Here is a 22144-nt window from a genome sequence, read left to right as displayed (position 1 = left end):
TCTCTCCCCTCTTCTCCTCTCCCTCCTCTCCCCTCTTCTCCTCTCCTCTCCCCTCTTCTCCTCTCCTCTCCCCTCTTCTCCTCTCCCCTCCTCTCCCTTCTCCCCCTATCCCCTCTCTCCACCTCCTCTCTCCTCTCTTCCTCTCTCCCCTCCTCTCTTCTCCCCCTCCTCTCTTCTCCTCCCCCCTCCTCTCTCTCCCCTCTCCTCTCCCCCCTCCTCTCTCCCCCTCTCTCCCCCCTCTCTCCCCCCTCTCTCCCCCCTCCTCTCTCCCCTCTCTATCCCCCCTCCTCTCTCCTCTCTCTATCCCCCCTCCTCTCTCCCCTCTCTATCCCCCCTCCTCTCTCCCCTCTCTATCCCCCCTCCTCTCCCCTCTCTATCCCCCCTCCTCTCTCCCCTCTCTATCCCCCCTCCTCTCTCCCCTCTCTATCCCCCCTCCTCTCTCCCCTCTCTATCCCCCCTCCTCTCTCCCCCTCTCTATCCCCCCTCCTCTCTCCCCCCTCTCTATCCCCCCTCCTCTCTCCCCCCTCTCTATCCCCCCTCCTCTCTCCCCCCTCTCTATCCCCCCTCCTCTCTCCCCCCTCTCTATCCCCCCTCCTCTCTCCCCCCTCTCTATCCCCCCTCCTCTCTCCCCCCTCTCTATCCCCCCTCCTCTCTCCCCCCTCTCTATCCCCCCTCCTCTCTCCCCCTCTCTATCCCCCCTCCTCTCTCCCCCCTCTCTATCCCCCCTCCTCTCTCCCCCCTCTCTATCCCCCCTCCTCTCTCCCCCCTCTCTATCCCCCCTCCTCTCTCCCCCCTCTCTATCCCCCCTCCTCTCTCCCCCTCTCTATCCCCCCTCCTCTCTCTCCCCTCTCTATCCCCCCTCCTCTCTCTCCCCTCTCTATCCCCCCTCCTCTCTCTCCCCTCTCTATCCCCCCTCCTCTCTCTCCCCCTCTCTATCCCCCTCCTCTCTCTCCCCTCTCTATCCCCCCTCCTCCTCCCCTCTCTATCCCCCCTCCTCTCCCCCCTCCTCTCTCCCCTCTCTCCCCTCCCCTCCTCTCTATCCCCCCCCTCTTTCCTCTCTTCTCTCCCCTCTTCCCTCTCTCCTCTCTGTGGAGTCAGTTATGGGGAGTTGGTCCTGTTCCAGTGTATTATCATAGAAGGGGATCTGGTTTCTCTGGCGGCCTCTCCCTCTCTCACACACACCTGTTCCTGGCTGTGTTCCACATATTTCATTCCTCCATTAGTCACCTCTATGTCTTCTCTGCCCCAGTGATTTATCTGCGGGGTAATCTGACTTGTGCACAGTGCAGATCCTCCGTAGAGCACAAGCTGTACGCTGTGTTGTTCTCCTCGGTAGAGAAGAATTTGTAGTATTCTGGACTCTTATGTATCAGTAATGTGCAGCAACGCTCCGAGAATGCAGAAAATGTCATTTTCATTTATAAACACAGCAACTTTTCATCACTTTCTTTCCGTTCCCCTCCTTTCTTTCCTTCCTCTCCTCTCCCCCCCCCCCCCCTCCCCTCCCTTTTTATCTTCCCTACCTCTTTCTCTTTCTGTCATTTTTCCTACGAGTAAAGTAGAAAAGGGCCTGTGCCGTAAATCAGATTGCACTGTGTGCTATGGCTAGGTGTTATTTTTCTTTCTTTTTCTTCTATTTTTTATCATGACTACATTGGTACCCAAGCGTTGGATGCTGTGTATGTGGGCAGGTTGTGTTCTCTAATACTTGGCCACTGGGAGCCACTCTGACACCTCCCCCCTGTGCCTGGTGTGATCCATTAGCCCATGGGTGTCAAACCGGCGGCCCTCCTGCTGTTGCCAAACTACAAGTCCCATGAGGCATTGCAAGATTGACCTTTACAAGTGTGACTCCCAGAGACAGAGGCATGATGGGACTTGTATTTTCGCAACAGCCATTAGGCTTGTGAAGGGGGTTTGTTGGGTCCAGATACAAATTGCCACAGTAAATGTCAATAAGCTTCCATCCATGTGTTCTCAGAGAGGTGAGATCAGTTATTCCTAAGCCATTTATCATTTTAGGAGGCTCTTGAATGACTGGCCTGACTTCGGTGGATGGAAAAGTGATGCCTAAAAAAAGTCAGACTTGAAAATGTTTCTGTTGTGGGGAAGAATATAGAACTGAGCTACCACATACAAGAACATCTGCTAGAACACCATGTCCCGGCTGATGGGTCACATCATTCGTTTACAAACAAATCTCCATTTTTATGACAGTCTGCAAAAACTTGGACTGTTAGGTTAGTAATATTGGACTTTGTTCCTCACAGATGGCTAATGTGTACATTGAGGTCTGTAGGTTTTGGATGATCAGTCTGTAAATGAATGAAATGGTCTGAAAGACCGCAAGTCCTGATGAATGATTCATACTCTGTATGGTGTAAGGGTGTTGGTGGAGCACCCCAAGGTTCACTTTCGGGGTGATTGAGATCAGAAAGCTATTAAGTAAATGCTTAATGGATGTTTCTAACCTACAGCTTGGCCCAGACACATTGGTTAATTGAGCAGCTGCATTGCAAATGAGCTTTAGTGTGAATCAATGTAAAGGTTCAGAGAAAGGAACCCTTTTTTTTTTTTTTTTTTTTTTTTTAATTTCTTTTGCATTTCAAATCTTGCATTTAGTGAATGATTGCTTAACTTAAAAACTGGCAAACTATGATGTCTTCTCAGAAATGAGGTGATAATACAGCTTCTCTATGTTGATGATAATTAGCAACATTTCTAGGAAAGATCTGAGTGAGGAGAGGCTTGAGGTTCAATATACATACATTTGCTGGGGGCGGCCTGGGCTTGCTGGGGGCGGCCTGGGCTTGCTGGGGGCGGCCTGGGCTTGCTGGGGGCGGCCTGGGCTTGCTGGGGGCGGCCTGGGCTTGCTGGGGGCGGCCTGGGCTTGCTGGGGGCGGCCTGGGCTTGTTGGGGGCGGCCTGGGCTTGTTGGGGGCGGCCTGGGCTTGCTGGGGGCGGCCCGGGCTAGCAGGGGCCGTCTCCTGCTGGGTGCCCCCATCTCGTGCCGTTTGGTGTAGTGAGTCATCTGGTGTGGAGCACTCTCTGCTGGTGGCTGACATCCGCCCGGGCTGGCGGCGGCCGTCTCCTGCTGGGGGCGGCCCGGGCTGGCGGCGGCCGTCCCCTGCTGGGGGCGGCCCGGGCTGGCGGCGGCCGTCCCCGGCTGGCGGCGGCCGTCCCCTGCTGGGGGCGGCCCGGGCTGGCGGCGGCCGTCCCCTGCTGGCGGCGGCCGTCCCCTGCTGGGGGCGGCCCGGGCTGGCGGCGGCCGTCCCCTGCTGGGGGCGGCCCGGGCTGGCGGCGGCCGTCCCCTGCTGGCGGCGGCCGTCCCCTGCTGGGGGCGGCCCGGGCTGGCGGCGGCCGTCCCCTGCTGGGGGCGGCCCGGGCTGGCGGCGGCCGTCCCCTGCTGGCGGCGGCCGTCCCCTGCTGGGGGCGGCCCGGGCTGGCGGCGGCCGTCCCCTGCTGGGGGCGGCCCGGGCTGGCGGCGGCCGTCCCCTGCTGGGGGCGGCCCGGGCTGGCGGCGGCCGTCCCCTGCTGGGGGCGGCCCGGGCTGGCGGCGGCTGTCCCCATCTCGTGCCGTTTGGTGTAGTGAGCCATCCGGTGTGGAGCACTCTGCTGGTGGCTGACATCCTGCTGTGAACTTCGTATAATTAAAGTTCTTATCAAGTTAAGGTTTTGGAGACTACGTAGACCCTGAACAGTCATTGGTCATTCTAAGTCTGAAAGCCACCATCACCCCACCCTATACAATAACACCTTGTGTATACCTCCTGGTTCAGTCTGTCTTAAAAACTGATGAAGGGGAGTTCAAATTTTGTCATGTTTGTTTTCTTCTCTCGAATAGTTTCAGAATGGCGGACTGTACAAGCGGCCATTCCACGAAGCCTTTGAAGAGACCCCCATGCTGGTCGCCGTCCTCACGTACATGGGCTATGGGATCCTGACCCTCTTTGGGTACATGAGAGATTTCTTGAGAGCCTGGAAGATTGAAAAGTGCCACAATGCCACCGAGCGCGAGGAGCAAAAAGTGAGATAATTTCACATTTCCTGTAATCATTTATAGAGTTATGATGTGCATTGTACAGTGCACAATTCTTCCTAAAGTAAGCCTTGACCCCACCGAGACATCTGGGAGGTGTCATTTCTGACCCCTTGCTGGTTTTCATGCTGCTCCTCTGGCTTCAGTACTTTGAGTCCTCAGGCCAGGACAAAAATGCATAATAGGCAATAAAGTTGTTCTAAAGGCAGAAGGTTTTTTTACTTTTAATGCATTCTCTGCCTTTATGGTAAAAAAAAAAAACAGCCGCATGCAGCTCCCCGCCCTCCCAGTGCTTGCATTACCTCTATCTTGATCTAGTGCTGTCCATGAGAGCAGCGTCTTTCTCTCTGCTCTCTTCCTCCTCATTGGCTCAGAGACAGCAGTGGGAGCCACTGTCTCCTGTTGCTGTCAATCACAGCCAGTGAGGAGAGGGTGGAGCCGAGCCACACTCTGCTCAATGGACACACAGAGCTGGCTCAGGAGTGAGTTTGCACAAGTGCCCTCTTAGCAAGCGGCTTGCTATGGGGGCACTAGGCAGGGGGGAGGAGCCAGGATCACTGACTGAGGACCCGAGAAAAAGGCGGCAAAACTAATGCACAGAGCAGGTAAGTATAACATGCTTATTATTTTAAAGAAGAATAACTTTAAATAGCTGTATATGAGTTCTATATCTGTGGCTCATTTGTACTGAGGAGGATCAGCATGACAACTTTGCAACTGTTAGTTGGGAATGGTCTAGGTCAGGGGTAGGCAACCTGTGGATCTTTAGCTGTGGTGGAACTACATTTCCCATGATGCATTGCAACATTACAAAACTGACAGTTACAGCTATGACTTGCAGAGGCATGATGGAACTTGTAGTTCTGCAACACCTGTAGAGCCGCAGGTTGCCTACCCCTGGCCTAGATCAACTTGTGTGTGGGATTGAGTCTTCTCCCAGAGCTTGAGATGGCAGCTCCTTTGGGTCCTCGCCAGCCACCATCAATACCTGGTAAGAATGAAGCTTTTCCCTCCATACTGTAAATGGCGCTGGCTTCAGAGTGAGACTTCATTACTAACAGAGGAAATAGTGCTGCCTTCTGCTTGGAGAAAGATTGCGTGGGTTGGATGGTGTGTAAAGGGTGTAGTCCCAGGTTTTTGCTCTGGATCACATGACCTGTTTTTCCCCATAGGACTTTGTGCCACTCTACCAGGACTTTGAAAACTTCTACACGCGGAATCTGTATATGAGAATTCGGGACAACTGGAATCGGCCAGTCTGCAGCGTTCCTGGCGAACGGGTAGATGTTCTGGAAAGATACACCGATGATTACAACTGGACCTTCAAGTAAGCACAGACAGAAGAATGCCATCAATTTACGCAGAGCTTTACATATATATTGTACATTCACATCAGTCCCTAACCCTCAAGGGGCGTACAATCTAATGTCCCTAACTCACATTCATACATACACATACTAGGGACAATTTAGACAGGAGCCAATTCACCTACCAGCATGTCTTTGGAGGAAACTGCAGTACCCGGAGGAAACCCACGCAGGAACAGGGAGAACATGCAAACTCCAGGCAGGTGGTGCCGTGGTTGGGATTTGAACCAACAACCCTAGTACTGCCAGGTGGAAGTGCTAACCATTTAGCCACTGTGCTGCCCCTAGTGATAGAGACCTCTCATTGGTCCTGGACTCTCCTGTGATTTTCTTGATCTGTTTCTTTGTGAGGTGAACTCAAAGCCACATAGGGGTGCTGATAGTGTAGTATTTAAAGCGGAGCTCCAGTCAAATCTGACAAAGTCAGCAGCTACAAAAACTGTAGCTGCTGACTTTTAAAAAAAACAGTCACTGACCTGTCCTAGGATCCAGTGGTATGTTCACACCATCTGGGTTCATATGCCATCCTCTCTCCCCGGCATCTTAAGTGTGGGCACTCAGCTGTGACTGTTTGCAGCTTCATAGCTGGGTGTCCACTGCGCATGGGAATGTAGCGCTGGGCCTTGTGAATGATCTCGTAGTCTTCTGGGACCTGTCATGTCAGAAGAATGCGGGTGGTGGGCAGGATTTGGACAACTTCCGCTTCAGATCGCTTAGGCAGTCGAAACGGAAGTGGGAGCAGTGAGTACCTGTCAGAATCGGGAACCCACTCCCCAAAGGTGCCAATTCCTCATGAGGAGCAGAGAACCAGTCCTTAAAGTGGAACTTCCCCTTTTAAGTGGAGCTCCACTTTAATATATATAGTTGAATTTATTAAAACAAGATTCCACTCACTTTTAAAAACCGCAAACTCACAATATAAAAGACATCAGAATAAAACTCTGCATGTGCTGCTGCTGTACTGGTCCTCAGTTCTGACTTCTTGTTGCTCCTTCACGCGCGTTTCGTCACTGATTACGTGACTTCATCAGGGTTCATCTTGCAGTGCAGTTTGTAAGCACGATTTGTAAGATAGCCTGTACAGCACTGGGACTTTGTAGAAATCGTACACTGGGAGCACATTTTGCATTATAAGACTGTACGGTCTGTGTATGAGGACGTTTTCACTCAGACTACAGATGGGTGTGCAATCAAGTTGAATTTTATTATATATTTGTTTTTTGCTATCTAATATTATTATTATACAGGATTTATATAGCGCCGACAGTTTGCTCAGCACTTTACATTATGGTGGGAGACAGTACAGTAACAATGCAGTTCAATACAAGAGGGATTTGAGGGCCCTGCTCCTTGGAGCTTACAATCTAGGAGATATAAATTAAATTATATTTATTATTAGTACTACAATAATAATACAAACTAATAATCTATATTTTTACATGTTTATAATATGATACTATTAAATATAATAAATCAATTATTCTTAATCCTTGGAGCTTACAATCTAGGAGGGGGGGGATAGTGGTACACGAGGTAATGGCTGTGGGGGATGGAGTGGTTGGAAGAGTAGAGGATTCCAGTATTAGCTGAGGGCAGGGTAGGCTTCCCTGAAGAGAGAGGTTTTCAGAGATCGCCTAAAAGTGAGCAGAGTAGCGATAGTCTGATGGATTGGGGTAGGGAGATCCAGAGGATGGGGGAGGCCATCATGTTTGTTTTAATAACACATACAGACACGGTTATTTGTTTATTTATACAGCTGCGCATCACATATTTGTATGTTTTTCATATTTGTGGTGAACATACTTTTTTGGTGAGCTGTAATCATTCATATATAATTTGCACATGAAAATAGTGCAGCACACAAGTATTTGTAGATTTGTTACCCTGATGTGATCTGTATGTCTTCCTTCCGGCTGTGATGTCGCCCTCTCTCTGTGCAAGAGCCATTGGGAAGGATGCAGGCTGGGCACTGTAGGGGCTTGCCAGCTCAGCATTATGATTAGCTGATTTATTTTTTTTTCTTTTTAATTCAGGTTTTCAGGCCGGGTAATAAAGGGTGTGATGAATATGGGCTCCTATAACTACCTGGGTTTTGCAAGGAATCACGGAGTATGTGCCGATGCTGCATCCAGTGTGCTGCATCAGTATGGAGGAGGTGTGTGTAGCACACGGCAAGAAATGGGTGAGTACGGATTATGACGCAGCGTTTGCCCGAATGCACGGAATGTACCCGCGTGATCTTTATTGACGTGTAAAACAGAAACTGGCACAGAAAACCCTCGCCTTGTATTAAGCAGCCATTATGCTCCCCTCCCTTCATTACTGGGGTCTCTTGTGCTGACATGCTCTTTTAAAGTCCATCTCCCTGCAAATAATAGACCCCCTTCCACCCCTCGTAACACACCTGAATTTTTCCCCCTGAAGTTTTTTTATGCAGGTCCCTCACCGGTGCTATTTCCAGGTGCAGGGGACCGCTAATCCAGCGCTGCACATGTGCCCCACGCCCAGCCAATCCTTTCATGCGAACTTCCCTGCTTTTCTGGATCCTGAGAGGACTCCGCCGCTGGACAACTGACAAGAAATGTCTGTGTTAGGCAGTGATGTGGACACCCGAAGAAAGGACCCTGTCTCATGTGAAAAGAACACGACTCAAGACTGGAGAGTCACTTGACTGTGAGGATAGGTGAGTAAAAAGGGTTTAGTTTTTTTTTTTTTTTCTTTTTCTCCAATGCCAATGATAAGTTAGAATATATCACTCAGGGTAAATATTTGCCAAGAAATCAACTTTAAAGTGTTACTAAACCTACCCTGCATTCACTATATCTGGTCTCCCCGGACCCCGCATTCACTATATCTGGTCTCCCCGGACCCCGCATTCACTATATCTGGTCTCCCCGGACCCCACATTCACTATATCCGTTCTCCCCGGACCCCGCATTCACTATATCCGTTCTCCCCGGACCCCGCATTCACTATATCCGTTCTCCCCGGACCCCGCATTCACTATATCCGTTCTCCCCGGACCCCGCATTCACTATATCCGTTCTCCCCGGACCCCGCATTCACTATATCCGTTCTCCCCGGACCCCGCATTCACTATATCCGTTCTCCCCGGACCCCGCATTCACTATATCCGCTCTCCCCGGACCCCGCATTCACTATATCCGCTCTCCCCGGACCCCGCATTCACTATATCCGCTCTCCCCGGACCCCACATTCACTATATCCGCTCTCCCCGGACCCCGCATTCACTATATCCGCTCTCCCCGGACCCCGCATTCACTATATCCGCTCTCCCCGGACCCCGCATTCACTATAGGCGCTCTCCCCGGACCCCGCATTCACTATAGCCGCTCTCCCCGGACCCCGCATTCACTATAGCCGCTCTCCCCGGACCCCGCATTCACTATAGCCGCTCTCCCCGGACCCCGCATTCACTATAGCCGCTCTCCCCGGACCCCGCATTCACTATAGCCGCTCTCCCCGGACCCCGCATTCACTATAGCCGCTCTCCCCGGACCCCGCATTCACTATAGCCGCTCTCCCCGGACCCCGCATTCACTATAGCCGCTCTCCCCGGACCCCGCATTCACTATAGCCGCTCTCCCCGGACCCCGCATTCACTATAGCCGCTCTCCCCGGACCCCGCATTCACTATAGCCGCTCTCCCCGGACCCCGCATTCACTATAGCCGCTCTCCCCGGACCCCGCATTCACTATAGCCGCTCTCCCCGGACCCCGCATTCACTATAGCCGCTCTCCCCGGACCCCGCATTCACTATAGCCGCTCTCCCCGGACCCCGCATTCACTATAGCCGCTCTCCCCGGACCCCGCATTCACTATAGCCGCTCTCCCCGGACCCCGCATTCACTATAGCCGCTCTCCCCGGACCCCGCATTCACTATAGCCGCTCTCCCCGGACCCCGCATTCACTATAGCCGCTCTCCCCGGACCCCGCATTCACTATAGCCGCTCTCCCCGGACCGTCTTTTTACACAATGCAGAGGTTTAACCCCTTAGGCTCCACAGTGAGTATAACCAGCATGCTTTACTGCATATACAGACTGATTGTACTGTTGTGGGTTTAGTAACACTTTAAGACAACCTGTCAGAAGAAAGATTTCCAATGTGAGAATCCTCAGGTGGAAGCTGCTACACTCGGGATTGGGGTTGCATGCTAGTTCCAGTGCAGTGGTGTCACATGCGGTGAAGGTGGACAAGCTGCGTCTTGTGACTCGGGTGTCAGGAGAACTCTACATTTGTATATTTGTCTCCCTCTATAGGGCAGAATAGATGTCACAGTTTTGTTTGTTATGCGGGGAATCGGTTTTGCAGATCCTTTCCTCTGGAGAATGACATTTTATTGGAATGCCTCTTTGATGGATTTAATCAGTTTTCACCTAACTGTCCATATTCATCACTTTTTTCACTTTGCCATTAGAACTCTGTTTTCACCTTTTTTGCATTCATTTGTGTGAATTTGAGGAAATGTTTGAGGCTGAATTGGGTAACAGATCTGTTCTTTTCCTTTTGTCTATCCGTACGTTGCTATATGTTCTGATTGGTTTTATGCAAAGCTTGGGAGGCGGAACGAAAGCTTGGGAGGCGGAACGTCAAGAGTTTTGTGCTTTTACTAAATGTGGGATGGAAGTTACATGCCAACTGCTGGGATTGGCTGCCTTTCTCCTGTGATTGGTTTAGCCCCTGATAACAGACCTGTATTGGGATTGGGCTGCACCTGGTACAGGCCCTATTCCATGTCTGACCCTGTGGTTCGATCAGGCTGTCTGCTTTGCTTTCCTTGAGTTGGTCTGACTATGTGATTTGCTCTCCCAAGGTTGTTTCTCTCCCATTTATTTGCCTCTTGGGGTTCGTCCGCTCACAGGGATTTAATTTCATGGGGTTAGTCTTCTCCGGGAAATTTGCTTTCTTTGGGTCGGTCCGCTCCCGAGGATTTGCATCCCTGAGGTCGGTCCGCTCCCGAGGATTTGCATCCATGGGGCCGATCCGCTCCCAGGAATTTGCATCCCTGAGGTCTGTCCGCTCCCGGGAATTTGCATCCCTGAGGCCGGTCCGCTCCCGAGGATTTGCATCCCTGAGGCTGGTCTGCTCCCGAGGATTTGCATCCCTGAGGCCGGTCCGCTCCCGAGGATTTGCATCCCTGAGGCCGGTCCGCTCCCGAGGATTTGCATCCCTGAGGCCGGTCCGCTCCCGAGGATTTGCATCCCTGAGGCCGGTCCGCTCCCGAGGATTTGCATCCCTGAGGTCGGTCCGCTCCCGAGGATTTGCATCCCTGAGGTCGGTCCGCTCCCGAGGATTTGCATCCCTGAGGTCGGTCCGCTCCCGAGGATTTGCATCCCTGAGATCGGTCCGCTCCCGAGGATTTGCATCACTGAGGTCGGTCCGCTCCCGAGGATTTGCATCCCGGAGGTCGGTCCGCTCCCGGGAATTTTGCTTCCCGGAGGTCGGTCCGCTCCCGGGAATTTTGCTTCCCGGAGGTCGGTCCGCTCCCGGGAATTTTGCTTCCCGGAGGTCGGTCCGCTCCCGGGAATTTTGCATCCCGGAGGTCGGTCCGCTCCCGGGAATTTTGCATCCCGGAGGTCGGTCCGCTCCTGGGGATTTGCATCCCGGAGGTCGGTCCGCTCCCGGGGATTTGCATCCCGGAGGTCGGTCCGCTCCCGGGGATTTGCATCCCGGAGGTCGGTCCGCTCCCGGGGATTTGCATCCCGGAGGTCGGTCCGCTCCCGGGGATTTGCATCCCGGAGGTCGGTCCGCTCCCGGGGATTTGCATCCCGGAGGTCGGTCCGCTCCCGGGGATTTGCATCCCGGAGGTCGGGGTATCTAATGTCTCTCTCGCTCTTGGGGTCGGTCCGCTCCCGGGGATTTGCATCCCGGAGGTCGGTCCGCTCCCGGGGATTTGCATCCCGGAGGTCGGTCCGCTCCCGGGGATTTGCATCCCGGAGGTCGGTCCGCTCCCGGGGATTTGCATCCCGGAGGTCGGTCCGCTCCCGGGGATTTGCATCCCGGAGGTCGGTCCGCTCCCGGGGATTTGCATCCCGGAGGTCGGTCCGCTCCCGGGGATTTGCATCCCGGAGGTCGGTCCGCTCCCGGGGATTTGCATCCCGGAGGTCGGTCCGCTCCCGGGGATTTGCATCCCGGAGGTCGGTCCGCTCCCGGGGATTTGCATCCCGGAGGTCGGTCCGCTCCCGGGGATTTGCATCCCGGAGGTCGGTCCGCTCCCGGGGATTTGCATCCCGGAGGTCGGTCCGCTCCCGGGGATTTGCATCCCGGAGGTCGGTCCGCTCCCGGGGATTTGCATCCCGGAGGTCGGTCCGCTCCCGGGGATTTGCATCCCGGAGGTCGGTCCGCTCCCGGGGATCTGCATCCCGGAGGTCGGGGTATCTAATGTCTCTCTCGCTCTTGGGGTTGGTCCGCTCCTGGGGATTTGCTCTCCTGGAGTTGCTCCAAACCTAGTACCAGTACTTGACTCTTTTTCTTTTCTGTGATGATGCCATCTGGTATTTTCTGGAGCTCTGACACTTATCAACGATGTTTCTGCAGGTAATCTAGATACACATGAAGAGCTAGAGCGCCTGGTTGCTCGCTTTCTAGGAGTGGAGGCTGCCTTGGCATATGGGATGGGTTTTGCTACAAATTCCATGAATATTCCAGCACTGGTTGGAAAGGTTGGTGTTGGAGGCTTGTCCAATGCTTCAAGTTCTCTGCTGTGTTGATGGTCATCTCACATGTCCTCCTCATTTTTGCAGGGGTGTCTGATACTAAGTGATGAGCTGAACCATGCCTCGTTGGTCCTGGGTGCCCGCCTTTCGGGGGCAACAATACGCATCTTCAAGCACAATAGTAAGTGCAGCAACCTTTAATTAGACATTGATGTTGTTTTGGTTCTAAACCACACAACCAAGTGCAGCGATGAGTGGAAATATTAGATCTGGAGACACGAAGGTCTCTCTGTGCTTTGGAGAAAAGTAAACAATGGCTTATTTGCAGACATGCAAAGCCTGGAGAAGCTGCTGAAAGATGCCATTGTACAGGGCCAGCCTCGCACACATAGACCCTGGAAGAAGATCCTCATTGTGGTGGAAGGGATTTACAGGCAAGTAAGGGGACAACAGCTGATGTGGTGGGGAGAGGGGTGAAGGTTGGACATCTATCGTTGGGTTATTAATGTTGAACCTTCTCATCCCACTTCTAGCATGGAGGGATCCATTGTCCGCTTACCTGAAGTTATTGCCTTGAAGAAGAAGTACAAAGCCTACTTGTACCTGGACGAGGCACACAGTATTGGTGCGCTGGGACCAAATGGCAGAGGGGTAGTGGACTATTTTGGCTTAGACCCCCAAGATGTGGACATCATGATGGGGACGTTTACCAAGAGCTTTGGAGGTGCTGGAGGCTACATTGGTGGCAGTAAGGTGAGTACCTCATGTTCTGACAGGATGAAGACGGGCTATACAGAGAGACTAGGAGGAGATGTCGGTTTGGCCTGGTAGAAAAGCTTCTGTCATTGAATGTTTTCATGGAACGTGGCACAGCACTGCCTAAACTAAAAGTAAATTTTTAGTTTAGAAACATGTTATGTTTTTCAATTTCACTGATGCAGAACATTCAGGCTCTGGACAAGCATGTAATTACACAATTACAAAACCACCTATAGGAGTTGGACGGCACAGTGGCTTAGTGGTTATCACTTCTGCCTTGCAGTAATTGGGTCATGGGTTTGATTCCCGACCATGGCGCCTCCTGCATGGAGTTTGCATGTTCTCCCTGTGTTCGCGTGGGTTTCCTCCGGGTACTCCGGTTTCCTCCCACACTCCAAAGACATGCTGGTAGGTTAATTGGCTCCTGTCTAAAAATTGCCCTAGTTTCATCCCTGGCCATGCGGGATCTCCTGCATGGTGGGGGTTGGGGAAAGACCTGGCAACCTACCCTGTAAAAATAATTGCTAGGAGAATTCATGGAATAGGTTGCTTACGAGTGACAGTCCATGCAAGGGTCAGATATGACTGGATGGATAGATAGATAGATGGATGGATAGATATAGGAGTTGTTTTACTGGCCAGACTTGTGATTCCCCCCACACCCCTGCCAGATAGCACAACCAGAGCTTCACCACTGCAGAATCAGCACAGCTTGCTCCTTACCCTTTCACCCAGCTGACTGGAAAATAAAGGTGCAGATGCAGACTGATAGTCATCCTAATGCACACTCTGCTGTCAACACATGTGCAGTGCAGTAAAACCTGATTGGCTTAGTGTTGCTTCTCTTCATTGAGTGCCGCCGTACAGGAAATATTTGAATGAAACTAATCCAGACTGACTAGCTTGCTTTATGGTCATTAGTGTGGACTCCAAATCCCCCCTCTGCCTTGTTGGCTGCTCCATCCACCACTCTTCTGGGAACACTTTCCACAACATTTTGGTGTCTGGAAATTTGAGGCCATTTGTGAGGTCAGGTACTGATGTTGATAATAAGATCAGATTCACAACTGGCATTTCAAGTCATCCCAAAGGTGTTGGAGTTGAGGTCAGGGGTGCTCAGCCCTCTGATGTAGCCCATGACCTCATGCTTTGGAATGGCAGGTTGGCAAGCCCAGATCTTGGATTGTCACCCCGCCATGCCAGAGCATCAGAGTGCATGGAGCCGGTGCTGGCCGCAGAGGAAACAAGCGGCCATGGGGGGAGTAGGAGTCAATGCTTCATCTGTAGTGCCGGCTCCTGTCCCAGGCGGAGTGATGCCAAGTGCACGTCGTCTGGGACCTTTCTAGCAGCCTGGAGAGCAATGCAAGCAGAAGCTGGAAGAGGAAAGGGACAGTTTATTAAACATCACTGAGTTTTGCAATGGGCTTGTTATCATTTTTTAACCACTTCCAGTCCGGACACTTTTACCCCCTTCCTGTCCAGACCAATTTTCAGCTTTCAGCACTATCACACTTTGAATGACAATTGCTCGGTCATGCAACACTGTACCCATATGAATTTTTTATCATTTTTTTTATGACAGATAAAGCTTTATTTTGGTGGTATTTATTCACCACTGGGATTTTTATTTTTTTTTGCTATGTAAATGAAAATGTCCAAAAATTTTGAAAAAAAGTTTTTCTTATAAAATTTTGCAAATAAATAATATTTCATCATAAATCTTGGCCAAAATTTATTCCGTTATCTTTTTAGTTAAAAAAAACAAAAAAAAAAAAAACCCAAATTAGTTTATAACCAAAAATTATAATTTTTACATTTTTTTTTTTATATTTATTTTTTAACATACTGGCACCCTAGCAGTACAGTACACCATGGTGACACTGTACTACTTGTGGGGGGTAATGAAGATTTTTTTTTTTTTTTACCACTGATTGCTTTTACACCCATAAAGGCTGTAAAAGCAATAATTTCTCCTTCTCTGGCTGCATTCTTGCAGCCATTGAGAACTACTGTGTGAACTGTGATTGGTCACAGCTTGTCACATGGTACAAGGCTGTTGTGAATAGCCCTGTACCTTGTGACCTCTGTGATCATTCACAGATTTCACACGTAGTAAGCAATGATGTCAGAAGGTGACATCTTGCTTACTACTTTGCATGTGATCACTGATCCAATCAGTGATCACATGATCGGGACCTCGCAGAGAGGTCCCATACGACGATCGGTGTTCCACTGTGTCCGGAGGACACAGCGGGCACCGGATCGCGGTGCTGCACGCTTCCAGGGAGTGCGCACAAGCAGGGGGCGGGGAGGCCATTTATAAACGGCCACCCAACCCTGCACTGCCACCGTCCGGCCGTTTATATAAAACGGGCGGATGGGAAGTGGTTAAAAAGTGTTTTTAGGCTGTTTTCCCACGGATCCATAGTGCACCTGCAGCTTTCCTGTGGCCACTGCACTGAGCCTTAAGCTTCTAATATATCCTGCGGGTTTGGTGCGCTTTCTGAAAGTGAGCCACAACTGCAGGATATAATTGAAATCAATAGCAAAGCGCAGCTAACCTGCAGGAAAGCCGCAGGTGCACTGCGCTTCACCCATGGTTCAGGTAAACAGCAGCACATCCTTGTGAAAGCAGCCTTATAGGGGCCTCAGAGCAGTAAGGGTTCATTTATTTTTGCATTTGGGAGCAGTAAAACCCCATAGTTGACATGTTTTACCAACCCCCCTACCAGCCACTGGTATAGACTAAGGGGTCACAATGGCGACCCTGCCCTATGCTCCAGGGGGCCCATGCGGCCTACCTATCACATTCTGTTTTACACTTTGACAGGAGGGGCAGCATTTACAGGAACCAATCCTTTTCTATTTTCCTCCTGCAACCACTGAAAGCCGGCTTCTCCTCCTCTACCTTCCTCCAGCATTCACTAGCTGCAGGGGGAAAATGTTTACTATGCTATTCAAAATAAAAAATTCAAAATTCTGAACCATTTCCTTTCATTGTTGCCGGTTGCCAAATCACTTAAATGGCCCTCACTCCTCAAAAGGTCTAGCACCCCTGATCTAGTTGTTCACACCAAACTGATCAAGCCGTGTCTCTATGGCCATGGCTTTGTACAGAGGAGCACAGTCCTGTTAGGACAGAAAATACCTTCCACAAACTGTTGGGACAGCTAAATTCTCTAAAGATACCTGTATGTGCCAGTATTACCAGTACCCGTCCATAGATCAGAGTTGGTCATTTAGAAGGGTTGCCTATAAACGTTGACCATATAATGGATCTCGTTGGGGTTCAGCTTTATTCCGTAATGGGTTACAGCTACAGAAATGGATTATTTGGGATCCGGTTAGTGAACATCACTTCTACCGTGTTGGAATTCTAAGCCTTTTATTTGGAAGTTGATCTAGGTGGATTCTTATATCTCCATATCTGTCTGTCTTCTCACCAGGTCCTCATAGAATATCTACGAAAACACTCACACAGCACTGCATACGCTACCTCCATGTCTCCGCCCGTGGTAGAGCAGATCATTACCGCTATGAAGTGTATCATGGGAGAAGATGGAACCACTGTGGGTGAGTATCCCGGAATCATTTCAGTAATGGGGCATGTTTACCCTAAACTTCCATATTGGTGCTGTCTGCGACAAGTCACATGGCTACCTGGGAAGGCTGCTTACATTTTGTCTTCCCTAGTCCCCGCCCCCCCCAACCTGTCTGTGACAAGTCACATGGCTACCTGGGAAGGCTGCTTAAATTTTGTCTTCCCTAGTCCCCACCCCCCCCAACCTATCTGTGACAAGTCACATGGCTACCTGGAAAGGCTGCTTAAATTTTGTCTTCCCTAGTCCTCATCCCCCCCACCCCCCCCCCCCCACCCCCAACCTGTCTGCGACAAGTCACATGGCTACTTGGGAAGGCTGCTTGAATTCTGTCTTCCCTAGTCCTCCCACCCCCAACCTGTCTGTGATAAGTTACATGGCTACCTGCAGACAGAGGGTCAGGGGTCATACAGCCTCATAACAGTCAGAGGAGAATGAAAACTCCTCCTCAGCTGGACACTGATAGAAGTCACAAGACTGCTATATACTGCTGATGGAGACTACAGCAGGAGGTTTGAGATTCATGCGGGGTCCGGGGAGAGCGGATATAGCGAATGCAGGGTCCGGGGAGAGCGGATATAGTGAATGCAGGGTCCGGGGAGACCGGATATAGTGAATGCGGGGTCCAGAGAGATGGGATATAGACATCAGAATCCGATTGTAGGGGAGCAGTGTGCTCACTGAGCCCCAGTGTGGGTGTGCAGACCAGCCACTAGGGGGAGATGTGCAGCCACTAATGGAAGGATACATGCAGAGCAGCACTGTGTAGTTTGAGCAGTGAGTACCATGAATATGTATGTATGTATGTAACGTGTCAGATATCGCACTACATTTCACATTACAACAATCTGTGTCTTTGTTTCATTCTGCTGACTGCAGCATTCATCCACCCTCTGTCTGCCGGTCTTTACGTTTATACAGCGGGCGCCAGGGTGGCACAGGACGCTGCATGCGGCCTGTCTGCTATGTAAATGTGCAGATGATATGTCTAATGAGAATTGTGGAGAATGTATGGTAAGGACCGACAAATGAACTTGCTGTGTTACCCGTAGCAGCTAGTCAGGTTTTTCCCCTTAAAGTGGTTGTAAAGGCTCAAGGTTTTTTACCTTCCTGCATTCTTTGCATGAAGGGAAAAAAACTTTCTGAGTGCTGCAGCCCCGCCCCTAATAGTTACCTGAGCCCCATTGCGATCCAGCTATGTACACAGGGCTCCTCATTGGCTGAGACAACAGTTGGAGCCATTGGCTCCTGCTGCTTTCAACCACAACCAGTCAGCGAATGAGTTGAGAGAGGGGGTGGGGCAAAGCTGCAGCTCAGTGTTTGAATGGACAGGCAGAGCAGCGGTGCGGGAGCGCACCTGCTTGGGTGCCCCCATAGCAAGCTTCTTGCTCTGGGAGCACTCAGCAGGAGGGAGGGGCCAGGAGCGCCTGTGGGGAACCCAATAAGAGGATCAGGGCTGATCTGTGCAAAAGGACTGCACAGAGCAGGTAAGTATTGCCTTTAAAATCTACATGAATGGGATTGGTTATGTGGTTATGGACAGTGCGTACAGCTTTTCTTGTGTATATCAGCCAGTAATCTATTGACACCAGTGCGTTTTTGATTTATCTCCCTTAACTGCTTCCCGACCGCCTTTATAGCAGAAATACTGCTACAGGGCAGCACGGATGCACAAAATGTGTATATATACGTGATTTCGCATTTCTGGGTAGGGGGCGAGCAAATGCCCTACCTGCGCTGCCATTCGTGGCTGTCAATCACTGAGTCTTGGCCGATGATTACTTGCCAGCACCCTGTGATTGCCAAGGATCTCTGACGGTGAGCAGAACTGTTTGTAAATAAAACCGTTCTCCCTATCAGCTCCAGCGCACTGCTTTGCATGGCTCTGCACAGCCATTCAAAGCAGTGTGCTTACAGTGAAGTACCAACACACTGGCCACTAGTAAAAAACACCCAGCCCACAGTTAACTCTTTGATCGTCCCTCATGTTAACCCCCCCCCCCTTTTATTTATTTTTTTGGAGCACAGATCACCGTGTTGATGTCAGTAACACCAAGTCAGTTCCCCCCAATGTCAGAATGCCTGCCGCAGTCACTGATCGCTGCCATTACTAGTAAACAATAAAAAAAAATCCCAGTATATATACCGCCATTTTGTCAACACTGTAAATGTCATGTAAACCAATTAATTTACACGTATTGGGATTTTTTTTTTTTTTTTGCAGTCATGGAGCAGAATACATTGGTCTAAATTTATGATGAAATTTGATTTTTTTTTTTTTTTTTTTTTTTTTTTTTTACTGGATATGTTTATTAGCAAAAAGTCAAAAATATATATATATTTTTTTTTTTGTCTCAAAATTGTCAGTCTATGGACACACACAGCGGGGCTCGGGATCCAGCCCGCATGATTGCCCCCATAGCAAGTTCTTATGGGGCTCTCGGCAGGGGGGGAGGAGGTGGGGAAGACCTTAGAAGAGCAGGCGAGTATGACATGTTTAAAATCACTTTAAATCCAATAAACATTTTGGAAAAGAAAGAGGCAGGGCTCCCTTCCTCAAGCCACAGTTGCCACACTTCCTAACTGGTGGTTTTATTTTTGGTGGGGTAATACTTGATAGAGCACAGATCTACAGAATGGATGAAGCAGAAGCAGGACGTCCTTGAAGTGCAGGTCCTCTGTTACAGTTTCCTCTCCAGCAAAGAAAACCGTAAATAGCACAGTAGTGAAATGACCAAATCCGGCAAGACTAGCAGTCAGACAGCAGTGCGTTAGATGTCACACTGCAGGCATACAGCTATGAGGCTACAGAACAGGAGTGCCTATGTGCAGTCAGTACACTGCTGTTTTTCAGGAGTGATCCAAGACAAAACCTACATAATTAAGATTGCTGTTTAGACACAGCTAACCTTTCTAGATGGCAGATCTTGATGTTATGAGTTCCGTTCATCTGTGAACATGCAGAGAACCATGTAGCAGTAAGTACTGAGCACTAGGTGGTGCTGGTGTGGCAACTGCCATTTAGTAGTAGGGACTCTGCAGACTATCTGGCGTCCATACAGGCAGCATCATTTCCTGCCTCTCTGACATTGTCAACACCAGGAAAGAGAGGTTACCCCTTGCAGCCAGAGAACACTTAACTAAAAGATTACATCTGGTTGTGGAGGCTTGCTGTACTGTTGGGGGAGTCTGGTGGGCAGGAATTTCCATCTGGGCTCCCAGTTCCACTCCACTCTGCTTGCCCAATTTGTGTTGATAAATATTTTATGGAGACTACAGCAGGAGGTTTGAGATTCTTTTTCCCTTAGCAAGAGATGGGGGACTTCATGTATGGGGGAGTTTCACCATTGGAGTCCTCCAGCAATACAAGAATCTGTTTTGCAATTCAGGGTATCGTCATCAATCAGTTTTGGGAGGAATGACCCTTCTGGATATCTGTGTACCAACACCCACCGGATGTATGATCCCAGGAGACATCTGTAATATTATTATTACTGTTATTATTATACAGGATTTATATAGCGCCAACAGTTTGCTCAGCGCTTTATAATATAACGGGAGACAATACAGCTACAATACAGTTCAATACAAGAGGGATAGGAGGGCCCTGCTCCTTGGAGCTTACAATCTAGGAGGGAGGGGCTAGTGGTACAAAAGGTAATAACTGTGGGGGATGGAGTGGTTGGAAGAGTAGAAGATTCCAGTATTAGCTGAGGGCAGGATAGGCTTCCCTGAAGAGAGAGGTTTTCAGAGATCGCCTAAATGTGAGCAGAGTAGGCGATAGTCTGATAAATTGGGGTAGAGAGTTCCAGAGGATGAGGGAAGCTCTGGAAAAGTCCTGGAGACAAGCATGGGAGGAGGAGACAAGGGAGCTAGGAGCAGAGAGGACGGTTTGGGTGATATTTGGAGACAAGATCGTTGATGTAATTTGGGGCAGAGTTATAAATGGCTTTATATGTTTATTGTTAATGTTTTGAATTTTATCCGTTGGGCAATGGGGAGCCAGTGGAGGGATTGGCAGAGAGGGATGGAGGACACTGAGTGGAGGCCAGTGGAGGGATTGGCAGAGAGGGGTGGAGGACACTGAGAGGAGGCCAGTGGAGGGATTGGCAGAGAGGGGTGGAGGACACTGAGAGGAGGCCAGTGGAGGGATTGGCAGAGAGGGGTGGCAGATACAGAACAATTAGTAAGGTGGATAAGTCTGGCAGCAGCATTCATGATAGACTGAAGAGGGGATAGCCTGCGGTGAGGTAGGCCCATGAGGAGGATGTTGCAATAGCCAAGGCGAGATATATGGGTAACAGGTAGGCATGTCAAGTGATGGAGGTCCAGTGGGAGCATCAGGTCTTTTGACTGCACTCCCACTGGACCGCCATCACTTGACATGCCTACCTGTTACCTATCTATGTGAGTGTAATTTTACCATTAAATCTGCCTGATTTCACCCGTCTACACTTGGTGTCGCTGCCGTCTCCTCTACCTGCATTAGGAGTATCTACAAGCTCTTACAGCCGGCTGCTTCCTCGGACAAGTCCATACTACTACAAGCCCCCCACTACAGATGGACTTGGACACCACCTCCACATGAACCTTCTACTAACCCCCATTGCTGATGGTCCATCCCCAAACGCACACAGGGTAGATGAGTCTTAGCGCTCCCTCCCCCCACTCACCTCTGACATCTGTAATATTGACTACTGTATGGCATATGAGCTGTGATTACACCTTTTTATGATTTTGGCCCTTTGTGTGACCTCTGACCTCCTGAGACCAGGTCCCTGGACACAGATCTCTCTCTGACTCCACAAACAACAAGAGGTTCTACTTACACTTCTAAAGCTGTGGGGAGGAGCGTGTAATTAGCCTCTTAACCTGGGACCTTCCCTCCCGCTCTGTTCCATTGTATGTCAGACCTTATTTATACAAAACCTGTCCAGAGCAAACACACATCAATCCAGAGCCCCAGGGAGGCTCAAGAGGACCTGTCACAATAGCTGAGACTTGCATTGCCCAAATCCCACAACAATGCTAGTTCCACGGCATGCGCACAGTGACCTTCTAACAGATAACATACAGACAGGAATGGTTAGTGATTATTCTGTGTATGGGCAGCACAGTGGCTAAGTGGTTAGCACTTCCGCCTGGCAGTACTCGGGTCATTGGTTCGAATCCCAACTGGCTGGAGTTTGCATGTTTTCCCTGTGCCTGTGTGTGTTTCCTCCGGGTACTCCAGTTTTCTCCCACACTCCAAAAGACATGCTGGTAGGTTAATTGGCTCCTGTCTAAATTGTCCCTAGTATGTGTAAGTATGAATGTGAGTTAGGGACCTTAGATTGTACGCCCCTTGAGGGTTAGGGACCTTAGATTGTACGCCCCTTGAGGGTTAGGGACTGATGTGAATGTACAATATATATGTAAAGCACTGCGTAAATTGATGGCGCTATATAAGTACCTGTAATAAATAAATAAGTGTGCTCCGTTATGAAATAATGTCCTTTTAAGGCCAAGGTGTGCAACCCCTGCCCATCACTGAGCTGTCTCTCCTGCTGAAGCACCCAAGGTGGGTGCCCTTGAACCAGCCTTGGACTTGCCTGCCCATAAGGTCTAGGCCAGCCTTTCTCAACCAAAGTTCCATGGAACCTTCGGGTTCCTCCAGAGGTTGCTAGGGGTTCTTTAGTTTTCAAGGAGGAATTTTTCCTA

The 22144-nt window shown here is 50.3% G+C and overlaps 1 protein-coding gene across 1 annotated transcript in view; it reads left to right on the top strand.

The window, feature by feature from the left end:
- The first annotated feature begins 3847 nt into the window (after nucleotides 1-3847).
- Nucleotides 3848-22144, top strand: part of SPTLC2 (serine palmitoyltransferase long chain base subunit 2) — a 37198-nt gene continuing 18901 nt past the window's right edge. The window contains exons 1-8 of the mRNA XM_089660603.1: nucleotides 3848-4026; nucleotides 5211-5365; nucleotides 7439-7587; nucleotides 11968-12092; nucleotides 12174-12267; nucleotides 12415-12520; nucleotides 12620-12839; nucleotides 16292-16418. Of these exons, the coding sequence (XP_089516729.1) occupies nucleotides 3901-4026; nucleotides 5211-5365; nucleotides 7439-7587; nucleotides 11968-12092; nucleotides 12174-12267; nucleotides 12415-12520; nucleotides 12620-12839; nucleotides 16292-16418 (1102 nt within the window). The 5' untranslated portion in view covers nucleotides 3848-3900. The remainder of the gene's footprint in view (nucleotides 4027-5210; nucleotides 5366-7438; nucleotides 7588-11967; nucleotides 12093-12173; nucleotides 12268-12414; nucleotides 12521-12619; nucleotides 12840-16291; nucleotides 16419-22144) is intronic.

This window comes from Staurois parvus, unplaced genomic scaffold (assembly GCF_062004578.1).
Source record: "Staurois parvus isolate SC_StPar_1 unplaced genomic scaffold, SC_StPar_1.0 ptg001253l, whole genome shotgun sequence".
NCBI classification, from domain to species: domain Eukaryota; kingdom Metazoa; phylum Chordata; class Amphibia; order Anura; family Ranidae; genus Staurois; species Staurois parvus.
This window is presented reverse-complemented; position numbering and strand designations above follow the sequence as displayed.